The sequence below is a fragment of the Castor canadensis genome, chromosome 8, assembly GCF_047511655.1.
Source record: "Castor canadensis chromosome 8, mCasCan1.hap1v2, whole genome shotgun sequence".
NCBI classification, from domain to species: Eukaryota; Metazoa; Chordata; class Mammalia; order Rodentia; family Castoridae; genus Castor; species Castor canadensis.
Genome location: NC_133393.1, coordinates 154,363,478 through 154,378,265, shown reverse-complemented (window position 1 = coordinate 154,378,265; position 14,788 = coordinate 154,363,478). Strand labels below are relative to the sequence as shown.

Sequence of the window (14,788 nt, the reverse complement as noted above, 5' to 3'; positions counted from 1 at the left end):
GACATCCAGTTAGATTCATAGAATAGGAAGATGAGTGTACAAGTTTGTAGTCAAGAGAGACGTCCAGAGTAGAGATATAAATTGTGGACTATCAGTATACAATTGTTCTTTAAAGTCATATGACTAGATATGAGCACCAAGGGAATGAATGTGCATAGAAAAGAAAGAGATCCCAGAAGATGTGGATAAGTTGAGGTAAGGAAAAAAAAACACAGAAGGAGCAGCAAGAGAAGCAAGAGGAAAGCAAGAGTAGTGTGCAGAGCCAAGTGAAGAAGTGTTTTACTCTTACGCAGTCTGTATGTCTGCCTCCTCCAACAGAAACAAGTCCTTTGAGAACTTATTCTTAACCTGTCCTATGGGCAGAAGCAGTGAAGCCTTGGTCATGTCTGAACTCTATGCCTTGGCTTCTTCTGTTAAATAGCACTAAGAGTATCACTTACTCATGTGACTTAGATGAGTTAATTCATGGGAGAACTTGGTAATAGACATACATAGTAAGCACTCATTAAGTATTACTCTTTGTGTACCATTGTTTATAGCACAGTATTGATAGAGTTAGTCTTGTTTGATCAGTAGAGTATTTGAGGGAGAGGAGGAGAGGATGAGCTACAGTTAATACTGGAATTCTATATGAAGAACTGATGAAGCTAGCAGTGTAGGAAAGTGCATCTGGCAAGAACCTGTTCTTAAATCCCCAAGTGTGAAATTTATATATGGATAGCTACTCAAAAAAACTGAGTGACTAAATAGTAACTTAAAGAAAATGGGAAGAGGGAATCTATAGATTGATTATAAAGGATTTAAGAAACAAATCACCCATATGTAGTATATGGATCCTGATACTAACAACCCAGTTTCAGTTTTGGGTTTGGTTTTTGTATTTTATTAATGAGACTGTTAGGAAAACTGGCAATGATAGCAACTTGAAATTCAAGAATTTTTATGATTTTTAAACTAGAATTACGGTTACAAATTAAAAATCACTTTAGTTTCAGAGATATACATAAATAGTTACAGATGAAATTACATGATGTCTGGAATTTCTTTCAGTAATCCAGTAGTGGGGAGAGGTGATGATGGAGTTACAGATGAAACAAGATTGACCCTGAGTTGATTATTATTAAAGTTAAAGATGAACTGTATGGGGTTCATTATAGTATTCCTTCTATTTTTATACTTGAAATTTCCTGTAAGAAGAGGTTTTTAAAAAAAAATGTGTTCTGTTTACCACTTGTAAATGCTTAACTTTATTATACTAGATTAGAATTTGAAAAACAAAAAACCCGGCTTAATATTCAGCTTGAATATAGTCGAAATCAGCTTAAGAAGAAACTGAATAAGATCAACACATTAAAAGAAACTATCCAGAAAGGTAGAGAAGACATTGATAACCTAAAGAAGGTAATTTATAACAGGTGCTTAAGTGTCTCTTTGTTGAAATTATGACCTTCATACCTTCATTGAGCAGCCAGTTTGAGTACCTAAAGGGGCCTCTTGGGGGTACCTCATGGGGGTGGGGAATTTGAGAAATACTTACAGTAAAAAAAATGAAGCAGAACTTCATGAAATCCTGGACTCCAGTGGGAAGGAGGACAAAAGGGGGTGTGCCACAAATAACTCAGAATGTAGATAAAAAAATCTGGGCTGGAGTTACAGGTTTGGAAGTTGGTCGTTTTGGGGAATAAATGGAAACCATGTGAGAAAGGTTGAGACTCCCAGGAAGGTAGGCAGTGGAGCAACAATGGGATTCTGGAAGGGTCGGAGTTAGGAGGAGAGTCAGAAGCCCCAGCACTGCAGGAAGGAGGAAGCAATAAAGACTGTTTAAAAAAACAAAAAAGGCAGGCTGGAATGTCTGTTTAATTGGCAATTAGAGGTCCTAGCATCAAGGACACTCACTGGATAGTGGGAATGGACAGATGGCAGCAAGCTGAGGAATGCATCCAAAATGAAGGACTCAGGCAGGTAGTTAGTACCAATTTCTACAAATGTAGGATGAGGTGGGGAGTTGGGGGGTTGGTCACAGTAATGACAGAGGTTCAAGTAGTACACAGGAGGAGGAGGTTTAATTTAGAATGGCTGGGTTGGTATTATTGATAATACCAGAATGTGTTGACATTGTAAATATAAAATGATAAATCTAGAGTGCAAATCCTCTCTGTCCAGAATGAAGAAAACTGTCTGCAAGTTGTAGATGAACTCATGGTGAAGTGGCAGCAAATTAAGGACATATTTGTCACTCAGAATTCCAACATTGAGAAAGTTCAAACTCAGACTGAAGAGGAACGGAAGAAGTTTTTGGCTATTGATAGGTAAATAAGAATTCATCACTTTGGAAGACCTAGATAGTGTTTTAAACACGTGTACTGCCAACTTGAAATTTATTATCTGAGGTTGTGTTTGAATGTGTACCCTTTATTGTTCTTGGTTCCACATAACAACTTCCAAATGTTCTAATTTGGGGGAATAATAGGAGGGGGATTTGTTTAGAATGAATAGTTCTTTCTGGTGGATGAAAACATAAATTTATACAGTCCCTAACCCTGACTTAATACTGCTGTCTTCCGGTTGTCTAGAGATTCCCTCTAGACTGTGCAACAAAGCACAGTAGGTAGAATGGAGCTCCCCAGCCAGGAGACATATCCCAGATCTGCTCCTTACTGTACCTTACTTAATTTCCTTAACAGTAAAAAATGAGGAAAATAAAAGTGCCTGCCTCATAGAGAAGTTGTAAGGGTTGAATGAATGAATATTCAACAGCACTTAAAACACAACCTGGCACCTGATAAGCATGTGTATTTGCCTTGGTGATGAACACAGTGCTTTCAGTCACCTGACTTAACAACAAAGTGATACATCCTTTCTTGTGATTGACATGACTGTAGTAATCAGATGAAATGAGTTATTTTTATGCCCAAACTCTTGGCACATCACAGTTTTCCTCACCATCCAAAGACCTGTTCTTTGTGATTGTAAGTGAAATTAAAACCTATTTACTCCTTTTTTCACTCTTGTATTTAGCTTAAATAGGACTACTTTTGGTTTTTCTTTTCTTTATATTCTTGAAGACCTTGTAGTCCTTTCCTTCCTCTCTCTCGCTCTCTGCCTACTTCTATCCTTGTCTTCCTTCCCTCCGTTTTCTTTTTCTTTGCCTTTTCTTTAGTCTCTTTTTTTTTTCCTGCCCTCTTTCTGGGCCCTGTGTAAAAGTCACAGTTGGCTCAGCTGCTAAACTTCACTCCCTCATGTTCAGAAGGCCGTTAGTGACAGTGGTAGAGGTTGTACAGAAATCTCAGATTTTTAGTGATGCAGTAACTTACCCGATAAGTATTTCTCTTGCTAAAAGACTTTTTCTTGATTTGACGTTCTAAAATATCGAGCTTATATATATGAGGGAGAAATACAGGTTGAAAAATAATACAGATTTGAAAATAAAGTAATCGGGGCTGGATATGGTGATATCTATATCCATAATCCCAGCACTTAAGTTGAGGCAGGAAGATTTCAAGTTTGAGGCCAGCTCAAACTTGCCACATAGTGAAGCCCTATCTCACTATGAATGAGAATTAATTGAATAACTGAAAGCACTGTATTTTTGCCAGCCCTGACTGAAACAGGAATGTTAATTATTGAAAATTGCTTTCTTGAATTAATTAGTTATGTTCGTGGTGTTTCTCAGGAGTATTCATACTCTAGCACTTATGGGAAAAATAATCTTTCTATAACATAACATTTTTCTTTTTGGTACAACTTTATATAATGACTAAAATCACTTTTTCAAATTTGTATATTTTCAGGGAAGTGGGAAAATTGCAAAAGGAAGTTGTAATCATTCAGACTTCTCTGGAACAGAAACAATTAGAGAAGCATAACATGCTGCTTGATTGCAAAGTTCAAGACATTGAAATAATTCTTTTGTTGGGGTCATTGGATGACATCATTGAAGTAGAGGTACTCCAGCAAATGATTTTAAAATATGTTGTGCAGAACTGAGTGTTATGTCATTTTTGCTTATTATTTCTCTGGTTTTATAGCCTCTTTAGGCATTGGGAAGACATATTCTTGTAAGAGGAGAAAAGGGCAAAATGATTGTCATTCCAGAGGACTAGGCATTTTGTGCAATTCTCTGATCTCTCTTGTTAATTCATGCTCCTTTAGCTCCATAGGATGGACCAGTATTTCTTACCTATATATTAAATACCCAAGAGAAAACAGAGAATTAAAGCTGTTCTCCCCATCTGTTCTGCCCTAGACACTCAGAAATGTTCACTTTCATCCAGTTTTCTGCCCTAGAAGCAGACTTAGGTCTTTTTGGATTCTACAGAATAAAGTACCTATAAAACTTAGCTTCTCTTTGATAATATTCATGGTTCACGTAACATAATTCTAGTGTGATATACTCAAAAAGTCTGTCTTTGTTTTGTTTATTGTAATAGAGATAACATTCTGGATAGGAGGTAAGGAAGGGACACTTTCCTAGTCATAAGTAACATAAACCCACTCAAATGGCTTCAGGACTTCAAGGTTAAGGGATAGGGCTGGAATGGAGCACAGGGCTTAATTTAAAAACTTCAAGGCTGTCAGAACTCTTTTTGCACAGTATATATTGGACTTTGTCCTTTCAGATCAGCTTTCCCCACAAGGCTACAAAGTAACCACTAGCTTTGACCAGAGGGGAAGAGAACTCTGCCCTGCCCTCTCAGAAAAATTCTGGGGAAGAATTCTTACTGGCTCATTCTGAGTCATGTTACCCACTCTCGTGGTTATGGAGAAGTGAAAGTGGTATCTGTTATAAGCAAAAGGATGAGGGACCAGAAAAACAGTACATATGGTACACAGAAAATGTCTTTAAAAGTCAAGGTAATTTTAGAAGAGTTTTGTTATAGAATGGAATAGAGAAGGAAACAGTCTTAATGAGTGACATCTGTGTAAATGTTGCTGGTCAGTAACAGTGCTGCTGCTTTGTTTCTATTGCTCATAGGCTTAGTGAATTTTCAGAATTACCCTCCAGCATGCTAACCATGAATGTGAAATTATTTGCTTTTTTATTAGCATGAAAGACCTTCACATTCATGGCAAGGTGTTTCATGACAGGTATTAAAACCTTAAGCTGAATTCATGTTGAATCATCATATCAAAAGAAAAGTGAGAGTTCTAAGCTGATGGTGCATACCTGTTATCCCAGTACACAAGAGGCTGAGGCAGGAAAATTGTGAGTTTGAGTCTAGCCTGAGCTGTCTAGCAAGACCCTGCCTAAAAAGAAAGGAAAGGGCTTTCTAGTTTCCAGTCCAGGATGTAAGGGCTTGAAGTTGCTACTCCATCCTAACAACACGTAAAAAGTTGAATAAACCAAAAACTCCTTAACTCTTTTTGGATCTAATAAGAGATCACAGAGCAAACCACTGACCCAAAATTGGTGAGACAAACAGCCAAATACAGAGCAGCAACTTCCATGGGGCACCATTGCCACTGCCTTAGGGAAGCCTAAACTGTAATTTGCTAATTGCTGGAAGCTCAGTGGGGACAAGTATGAGAGATGAAAACTCCAGGGGGAGCCAAGGGCTCCAGGGTTACCTCCTGACGCTCTGTCAGGTTCTCACTTAACAAGGGCTGCCGCCCTCAGAAGAAACTACTTAACTAGAGCCTAACCTTTGGGGGCTAATAGGGCCTATCTGACCTGGGGAAGGGAAATCCCCAGCTCCAGCCAGCTCTCACCATCTTGTCCCACTTATGGGAGGAAACAGTAACTGAGAAGTTGGATGGATCAAATTTATTTTTATAGAAAAGTTACTGAGAATCTTTTAAGAGATATATATGCAGGCTGACAGAGTGGCTCAAGTGGTAAGAGCACTTGCCTAGCAAACATGAGGCCCTGAATTCAAACTTCAATGTCTCACACACACACACGTACAAACACACACACGCTATATATATATATGCACTTAGATATTGATATAGTTTGAGAAACTGTATTAAAGTTAGTCAAGTGCCTGAAATTTCAATATTGGACTTGAGTATTTATACATTGTATATTAACTCTTTGGATACAAAAACACTGTAGGAGTGGATGATTTGTATTAGGACCTTTGAGCATTTACTTTATGGAGAGTTTGTAAGTTATTTATACACAAGGAAATCTATTTTGTGTCACTGTTGTTTTAAAAGAATTGCATGAAGTCATGTTGTTGCAAATAAAAAGTAGTTTGAGGCATGTAAAAAAATACATGAAAGATCCAGTCCATGCAATAAATAATTGGTAAGCTGAACTTCATTAAAATTTTTCTTCTCTGTGAGACATTATCAAGAGAATGAACAAATAAGTTGTAGGCCAGGAAAAAATATTTGCAAAAGACATATTTGATAAGAATTACTCAAAATATTCAAAGAACTCTTAAAACTCAGGAATAAGAAAACAACTTGATGAAAATATAGGTCAGAGACCTTAACAACACCTCACCAAAGGAGATATAGATGGATATCTATCTATACAGATAATCTATATAGATCTGTCATCTCTATAGATATATAGATACCTACCTATATATCGTAAATAATCATATAAAAAGATATTCCAAATGCAAAGTTAAATGCAACACCATAAACACCTACATTTTAGGTCCAAATCCAGAACACTAACATCATCAAATGCTGGCAAGAATCTTTCATTGCTCGTGGAAATGCAGTATGATAGAGGCAGTTTGGAAGGCAGTTTGGCAGTTTCTTATAAAATTAAACATACTTTTATCATATGACCCAGCCATTGTACAACCTAGTATTTGCCCAAAAGAGTTTAAAATTTATGACCACAGAAAAAACTGTACACAATGTCTGTAGCAGCTATATTCATAATTGCCAAAACTTGAAAGCAGCCAAGATAACCTTCAGTAGCTGAATAGGTAAACTGATACATTCAGACCACCATGCAATATTGTTCAGCACTAGAAAAAAAGTGAGCTATCAGGCCATGAAAATACATGGAGGAAACTTAAATGCACATTGGTAAGTAAAAGATGACACTCTGAAAAGACTGTCCAATTCTAACTGTATGACATTTTGGAAAAGGCAAAATGATAGAGACAGTAAAAAAACTGAGTAGTCACCAAGGGTTAAAGGGGAATGGTAGAATAGGCAGCACATAAAGTAGACTGTTCTGCCTAATACTGTAATTGTGGAATACATGTCTTTGTATATTTGTATAGGCCTATAGAATGTATAATATCAAGAAAAGGCCCTAATGTAAACTGTGAACTTTGGGTGATTATGATGTGTCAGTGTAGGTTCATTGCTTTTAACAAATGTACCACTTTGCTGGGGGATGTTGACAGTGCACACTTTATATTGTGGGTGTGGTCCATGAGAAATCTCTGTCCTTTCCTCTCAATTTTACTGTGAACCTAAAACTGTTCTAAACTCCTCCACTCTGTGCTAGTTAGGCCACACTGGAATATTGCATTTACTTTTTAAAGCATGATACTTTTTAAGAGTACCATGCCCAGGATAGTGAAGAAAGCCCAGACCAGGCCTTATTGGAAGGGGAGTGCTAGGGACAGATATGAAGAAGGTCTGTCATGTGGATCACACTTGTTCTTTCTGGTCCTTGGGTATACTAGGTCGAATGCAGGAAGCCACAGGATCAAATTTCTCCTGTTAGGGAACACTTGGCAGGTCTCTGGTGGTGAGTGTCCTGACTAGAATCTTCTAAGTGTGTCTAGTAGTGACCATGTACTGGTGGTGCTGTCCTAAGTATTATGCAAAGCCCAGAATGCAAAAGGCTTAGGTATGACTTTTCTTTCTCCAGAGGGCTGAACATTGGTTAGTGGGCAGGAATGACTGTCTTACAACAATTACTGTGGAAGTAAGTGTCCATACTTGTGAGATACAACTTGAGACTCCCCTTCCATTGCAGGTGTTCAGGTGACTCATCTATGCCTGTCATGATTCTCATATTGTTGGGGGGAGACTTACTAGATATTACTTACCAGATTGTTATATACAGAGGAAGTGCATTTGCCTAAGAGTCTGCATTCCCAACAGCCCTGCTGAAGCTGTTGTTACTGATCTACAGCCCACACTTTTGACTAGCAAGGCACCAGTTGACTTACATAGAAGTCATGGTTTGTTTTTGTTGTTGTTATTATTTTTAAATAAGGTAAGGTCTCACTATGTAGTCCAGGCTGGCCTTGAACTTGCAATCTTCCTGTGTTAACTTCCCAACTACTGGGATTACAGGTAAGCACCACCACACCATGCCTGGCCATGTATCGAAGTTTAATACAAATGAGGACATCAAATCACACACAGGAATCTTGACATTTAGAGCTTCTTTATTACATTTTTGTATTCAAGTTCAACTTCAATTTTATGTTCAAGTTCAAACTAGGCTTTGAAACCAGGGTGTCATGGTAGCTAGGCAAGCAGTTTACCACTCGAACCACACCTGCAGCTTCAAGTTCACCTTCTATGTGAGCTGTTTTAACACATACATATTACATAAGATGTATACTTAGTTCAAAAAGTAGTTTCATTGAGTTTGTGTTAGCTGAGAACATCTACAAAGATGTTGTTCTTCTAAATCTTGGTTTGATGAGCATTACACCAAAGGCCAGCCCACAGCTGCGTAAGTGCTCATTTATTTGTTGCTTCTTTCCTATTCTTTCCTTTCCTGCAAGCATAATATATTTTGAAGTTGAAATGTATATTAGTTTTTGCACTAGGCACTGAGAATTCAGCAATGAATATAACACCCAAAATTATTCTTCACATTCTAGTGGGATAGATACAAACAAACAGACAAATGATAACTAAAATATTTTGTATTAAGTAATGACATATGATGAACAAGAAATAAAGCAAGAAAGGGAAGGCAGAGTGGTGAGGGGGGTTGCTTATAGCCTTAGGTGGCAAGGCCTGGGACAGCCTGGAAGAAGGCAGCCAGTGAGTAGAGGAGGTAAGAGGTGAGCAGACATCTAAAAGAGGTTGTCCAGGCAGAAAGAGCAGCATACCAGACCTGAGAGTGGCATATCTGTTTGTATAGGGAGCAGAGTGTGCCAGGAGACTGGCACATGATGAAGTTAGAGGGCAGTGTTGGCCATCATAGGACTGTTAGCTTTTAGTCTGAATGAGGTGACAAGCAACTGAAGGACTAGGGGCAGAGAGAGAGTACCGATCACCATTTCAGATAACAAGAGTGTCATGTGTTTTTCAGTTGGGAACTGAAGCGGAAAGTACCCAGGCAACAACTGATATATATGAAAAAGAAGCAGCCATCGAAATAGACTACAGCCCTCTAAGGGATGACTTGAAGGTAATTGAAAGATTTGTGTTTCAGAATGAATCACAGTAATATTAAACACTTAAACACTGCAGGATAATTTTTAGATGGCACAGTGTAAGGCTTTTTAAAAAAGATTTCTGAATTGTTTTTGAAGAATATAAAAAGGAAAAAATTGTTACTTTAACAAATCTGACACCAAATAATGTGAGTCTCTTTCCCATCAGCTAATTCTGATTCTCTGAGCACCAACTGGCCATCCTAGAGTTCAGTTCAGTTCTGGCACTATCTGTCTGGAGTACCATGCCATCAGATCCTACAAGTTAATGGCTTAGTCCCACAGACTTCCCACCCTTCAGACACCAATCACGATTTCATATTTCTGTACTTCTGGCCAACTGACAATAAATGAAGAGATTCCCATAGTTTCCATCTTCGGTTAGATAATTTGTTAGAATGGCTCACAAAACTCAGGGGAATACCTTATTTACATTTACCAATTTATTATAAAAGATAAAAACTCAGGAAGAGCCAAATGGAAGAGGTGCATAGCACCAGATGTGGGCAAGGGTGCAAAGCTCCCTTGCCTTCTCATGCCTCCTCTAGGTCCCTACCCTTTCAGCATCTCCCTGTGTTCAACCCTGATATCCTCTTCTCCCATAGGCATGGCTGATTAAATTGTTGCCCATTGGTGATGAAATTCAACTTCCAGCCTCTCTTAACCCTCAGAGGGGAAGGGCTAAAAGTTCCAAGCTTCTTCTCACATGGTTTGTTCCTCTAGCAATCAATCCTATCCTACAAAAGTTGGCTTATTAGCATAAACTCAGGTGTGGATAAAAAAAAAACACATTATGAATCACTTAAGGTATTCCTTCAACCTATCACTCAGAAAATTCCTCGTGTTTTAGGAGCTTGGAACCAGGAACCATGATGAAAGCCAAATTATACATTTCTTATTATATCACAAAATAGTAATAAATAGGTTATTTCTTTTCTTTTTTTGAGGCAGACTTGTAGCACAGGTTGACTTTGAACTCAAGATCTTCCTGCTTTAGCCACTCAAGAGCTCGGATAACTGGTGTGCATCACCATGCCCAGCAGTGGGTTACTTTTCAGTGTTCATGTTCAGCATTTCTCACTGTGTGTTCTGCACAACATCAGTACCACAAAATGTCTAGCCACAAAAGGAAAGTTTGTGAGTCTTTTCCCTTCTTGTGGGTTCACAGTGCACATAAAAATCTTGCAAAGTCTTGTGGTAGACAAAAGTGACCACCTATTCCGACATCCTTTCAGTGTCCCAGTGCAGTCCCCACAGTGGGCACAGGGTACTTCTCCCACAGTTCCATAGGTGAGAGGGTGGGAAGCTCTCCACAGTTACAGGGAACAACCTGGACTGCCACTCCCAGTCCTTTTAAATGTAACACCTATGGCTGTTCCTGCATCCCTATAGCCATACATTTCTTTGACTTCATCTGGAGGCTACTTTTAGGGCACAGTGACTGTAGCCATTTAGGCTAAGGAAGGCTGTCTTTTGGGGTGGTGCTGTTTAAGATTGAAAGTTTTCTTATAAAGCCCCAGCAGTTGTCCTCTCATCACAGCAATCTGGGTGGGATCACATGTTCATTCCTGAACCAGACACTGGCTGGAGAGGTGAGGGGTAGATGTAGCATTCCTCTGAGAGGCAGGCCCACTCCTCACTTAGTGCATGGGCTCCTCATGTAGGATGGGTTAGCCAAAAGTATGGGCTGTGTTGGGAAGAAAGGGAGATGAATGCTGAGTAGCAAAGTCCATGACATCTCATAGTTTCATGACATCTCATGTGTTAACAGATTTGTGAGATCTGTTGGGCTTTTTGTATTTGTGGCATCTTTTGGCACTCAGAAAGTGGATTTTTTTTCCTCTCAATAGTTTTCTGTTTAGTATTTCTCTCTTTGCTTTTGTGTTTAGAAAGTACTTTACCACCTTATTACCCAGTAAGTATTTAATAAATATTTTTGTGTCTATGATTTTCTTTTGCCTTTTTAATTCATTTGAAGTTTGTTTTAGTATATTGTATGATATAAGCACTAATTTCTTAAACATTACCCAAGTAACCAATTTACAAGTAACTTTCTTCTTAGTGAATTAAAACCTGATTTTATCATGTATTAATTAACCTCCTGTAGAAGTCAAGAAAGTTTTCCTGAAAGGGCATGGCTGCATTTTTCCCCTTCTTTCCTCACTGCAGTTAGTTCTATTCATCCATTCATCTACCAAGTTTCAGGTTAAGTATTAAACTCTAACTGGCTTGGATCCCCTCTCTCCCTTGCAGTACCTATATTTTCCTAGTAGGAGGTTTTCATCCTGTTGTAAATGCCAGTTTGTATTTCGGGTTTCCCTGTGAGCTCTTTAAAGGCAAAGAGTGAATAGTTTCCATTATTGGTTCTTTCATGCCTAATCTATAATAGATGATCAATATATTTAGTGAACAAGAAAATTATGACGCTATATGAATTTCTACTTTTTAGCCAGATTAAAAAATAAGGTGGTAAAGCATGTTTCAAGAGCAGTGCATGTAGCACTGGAGCCATGAAGGCACAACTGAGTAGGGAGCCACAGAGAACTCAGCGTGACTGGCTGCAGGCTAGATGGTGACAGCCTGTGCGCAATTTGGAAGTAAAAGGGGTGCCAGTCAGTGTTGTTCTTTGCCAATAATAGGCTCTACAGTCGGATAAAGAGGTGGAGGACCATCTTACCCTTCTTCTGCAGCAAGTAGCATCCCAGGAAGATGTTCTGTTGAAGACAGCAGCCCCCAACCTACGAGCCCTGGAGAACTTAAAGATTGTCAGAGACAAGTTTCAGGAGTCCACAGATGGTGAAATTGAGTTTATAGTTGCTAACAAGATTGTATTCATAGGTGTTCTGATTTATATAACATGCAGTAACAATCCGCCTGAACTGTACCTTTCTTTTTTTGTTATATATTTTTCTCTGCTGTTTTATATTAATGTATACCTTTAATACTGAAGTACTAATTTCTTTGATGAAAAGTATTCTGCTTTAATTTAAAAACAGGTTTGTTGTTTTAGAACAATTATTTAAATTTTCATAACAGCAAAGTAGGCATATTGAGAACTTTCATCAGTATTCTTTAGAAATTAGCCCTGTCAGAAAAAGGACTCATCCATTGTAAGATCTGTGCTCTTAAATGAACAGTAATTGAGGTATTTTGAAGGTAAATTTACTTAAGACAACCAAATTCAAAATTCAGCTTAAAAGTATACATTTTTAACCAAGAGAAGCTTCTCTGTGGTCTGTCAAATAAAGAACATTGATTCTCTCTCAGCTTTTGAGGCCAGCAGAAAGGAAGCCAGAATGTGTAGGCAAGAGTTTGAGCAGGTGAAAAAAAGGAGGTGCGATCTTTTCAGCCAGTGTTTTGAGCACGTCTCCATCTCAATCGACCACATCTATAAGAAGCTCTGCAGAAACGACAGTGCCCAAGTACGTGCTTCCACCAAGATATTACAGGAGTTTGTAGTATTGATGTTTTTAGTTGTTTTTTTTTTCCCCTGGCGGGAAATAAATAGCCCCTGCATATTTTTTGACTGACTCACTTGAGGGAAAGTCAGTTCCTGAAGACTGGTTATCTCATGACCTGTGTTCTTGATTCCATACTATGCTGGCAGACAAGTCAAGTCAAACAGGTCCTCTTGGGTCTGTTTCTTTACCTGAAAAATGAGTGGTTTGGGTCATTTGGTTTCCAAGTGCCAAAATTGTATTTTCTGGTAGTAATTTGACATTTTATAGAACTGTGGGTCTCTGTGGTAAAGGTAAAGGGTCAATGTGAAGGTTCTTGGAGAAACAGGTGGTTGATCTCTGGAGTTGACCAGAGTATCAAAGGAGAGAGGAAGAACTAAAGGCACAATCTAATCCAGACTTGTCCCTTTCAGTGATAGTCTGTTGGCTATAACCAGCTACATTCCATCACCAACATACACAGTGAATACTTGTGGAACCAAATGTCAGGTAGATGGAGGTCAGGACTTACATACCTGCTCTGCTTTGGGCTTATGTTCTTTTATGACTGAGGTGATCCTAGATCCTGTTTTAGAATTTCAATTGGAAATACCTTATTTTCAGAAAAGTACCACTAAACAATTAACTCCTTGCAAATAGGTATAGTGTATGGCCTATAGTAAGTGTTCAGTAAATATTTGATCACTGAGTGAATTGGTGAAGACTTTTTAATAATACTGTAGCATGTGCTGCTGAGGTTTGACTGGCAGTCTATTGGAAAGGCCTGATCTTTGGGTGTGTAAGAATGCTTTCTCTACTCCCTTCACCCAGCCCAGACAACCCTGTTGTCTGTGATTAAATGTAGACTAAATATAGTATTTTTAAGCATCGATGTTTTTCCATCAAAATTTGAGAAAAACATAACCAATAGAATATTTTGCATTTAAACTATCTTGCCACCCCAAGTTGAAACTTTCTAGCTACTTTTCTGATATGACTAAATAAATAACATGTATTTCAGGCATTTCTTAGCCCAGAGAACCCTGAAGAACCTTACTTGGAGGGAATTAGCTACAACTGTGTGGCTCCAGGCAAGCGGTTTATGCCAATGGACAATCTATCAGGGGGAGAAAAGTGTGTGGCAGCTTTGGCTCTCCTGTTTGCTGTACATAGGTAAAGTCACAACAAACCACTGTTTTGTATCAGGGCAGAAACCAAGTGGACTGTCTTACAGAAGATCTAAAATGATTTGTCCTTATTGATATTTACCAAATGTATACAAAACTTTGCTTTAGCCAGACAATCCAGGTTATATTTTAGGCCTACAGTAATTTAGACAGCAAATTCAAGAATTCAGTCTTGACACATTTTATTATCAATAACTAATGATTTTCCATCTTTATAGAAAAGTAAAAAGAAAAAATTTATGGGACTGGGGATTTGAACTCAAGGCTTCACACTAGCAAAAGCAGGCACTCGACTGCTTGAGCCATACCTCCAGTCCGTTTTGGTCTGGCTATTTTGGAGATGGGGGTCAGCCTTGCTGACCTCGAACCTCCATCCCCCCCATCTTAGCCTTCCAAGTAGCTAGGATTATAAGCTTGAGCCACTGGCACCCAGTTTTTTGTTTTGTTTTGTTTTTGCAGTGCTAGGGATTGACTCCAGGGCTTCACGCATGCTAGGCAAGCTCTCTCCCACTGAGCCATAGCCCCAACCTCCTAAAAGAAAATTTGGATTGGCCTGATAGGACATCAGAATTTAAAACACACACACATAAAACTTATATATTATTTTCCTGGTCTGTGTTCAGAGATCTACTATTTAGTACTTCTTCTAAAAATGTGTATTTAACACCTGGTTTCCAGTAATGATGACGATAGTGTTTCCTTGAAGTATAAATCAGGAGACAAAAAGTTAGCTAAAATTAGCCAGGCATGGTGATTTATGCTTATAATTGTAGCTACTCAGGAGGCTGAGATATGGGGGATCAGCGTTCAAGGCCAGCCCAGGCAAAAAGTTAGTGAGACC

General features: G+C 38.6%; 1 protein-coding gene across 1 annotated transcript in view; it reads left to right on the top strand.

Moving 5' to 3' along the window:
• Smc1b (structural maintenance of chromosomes 1B) overlaps positions 1-14,550 on the top strand; it is a 62,832-nt gene extending 48,282 nt beyond the window's left edge. The window contains exons 15-19 of the mRNA XM_074084681.1: positions 2,164-2,309; positions 3,792-3,945; positions 9,200-9,298; positions 11,963-12,119; positions 12,591-14,550. Coding sequence (XP_073940782.1) covers positions 2,164-2,309; positions 3,792-3,945; positions 9,200-9,298; positions 11,963-12,119; positions 12,591-12,853 — 819 coding nt within the window. The 3' untranslated portion in view covers positions 12,854-14,550. The remainder of the gene's footprint in view (positions 1-2,163; positions 2,310-3,791; positions 3,946-9,199; positions 9,299-11,962; positions 12,120-12,590) is intronic.
• Positions 14,551-14,788: the final 238 nt, after the last annotated feature.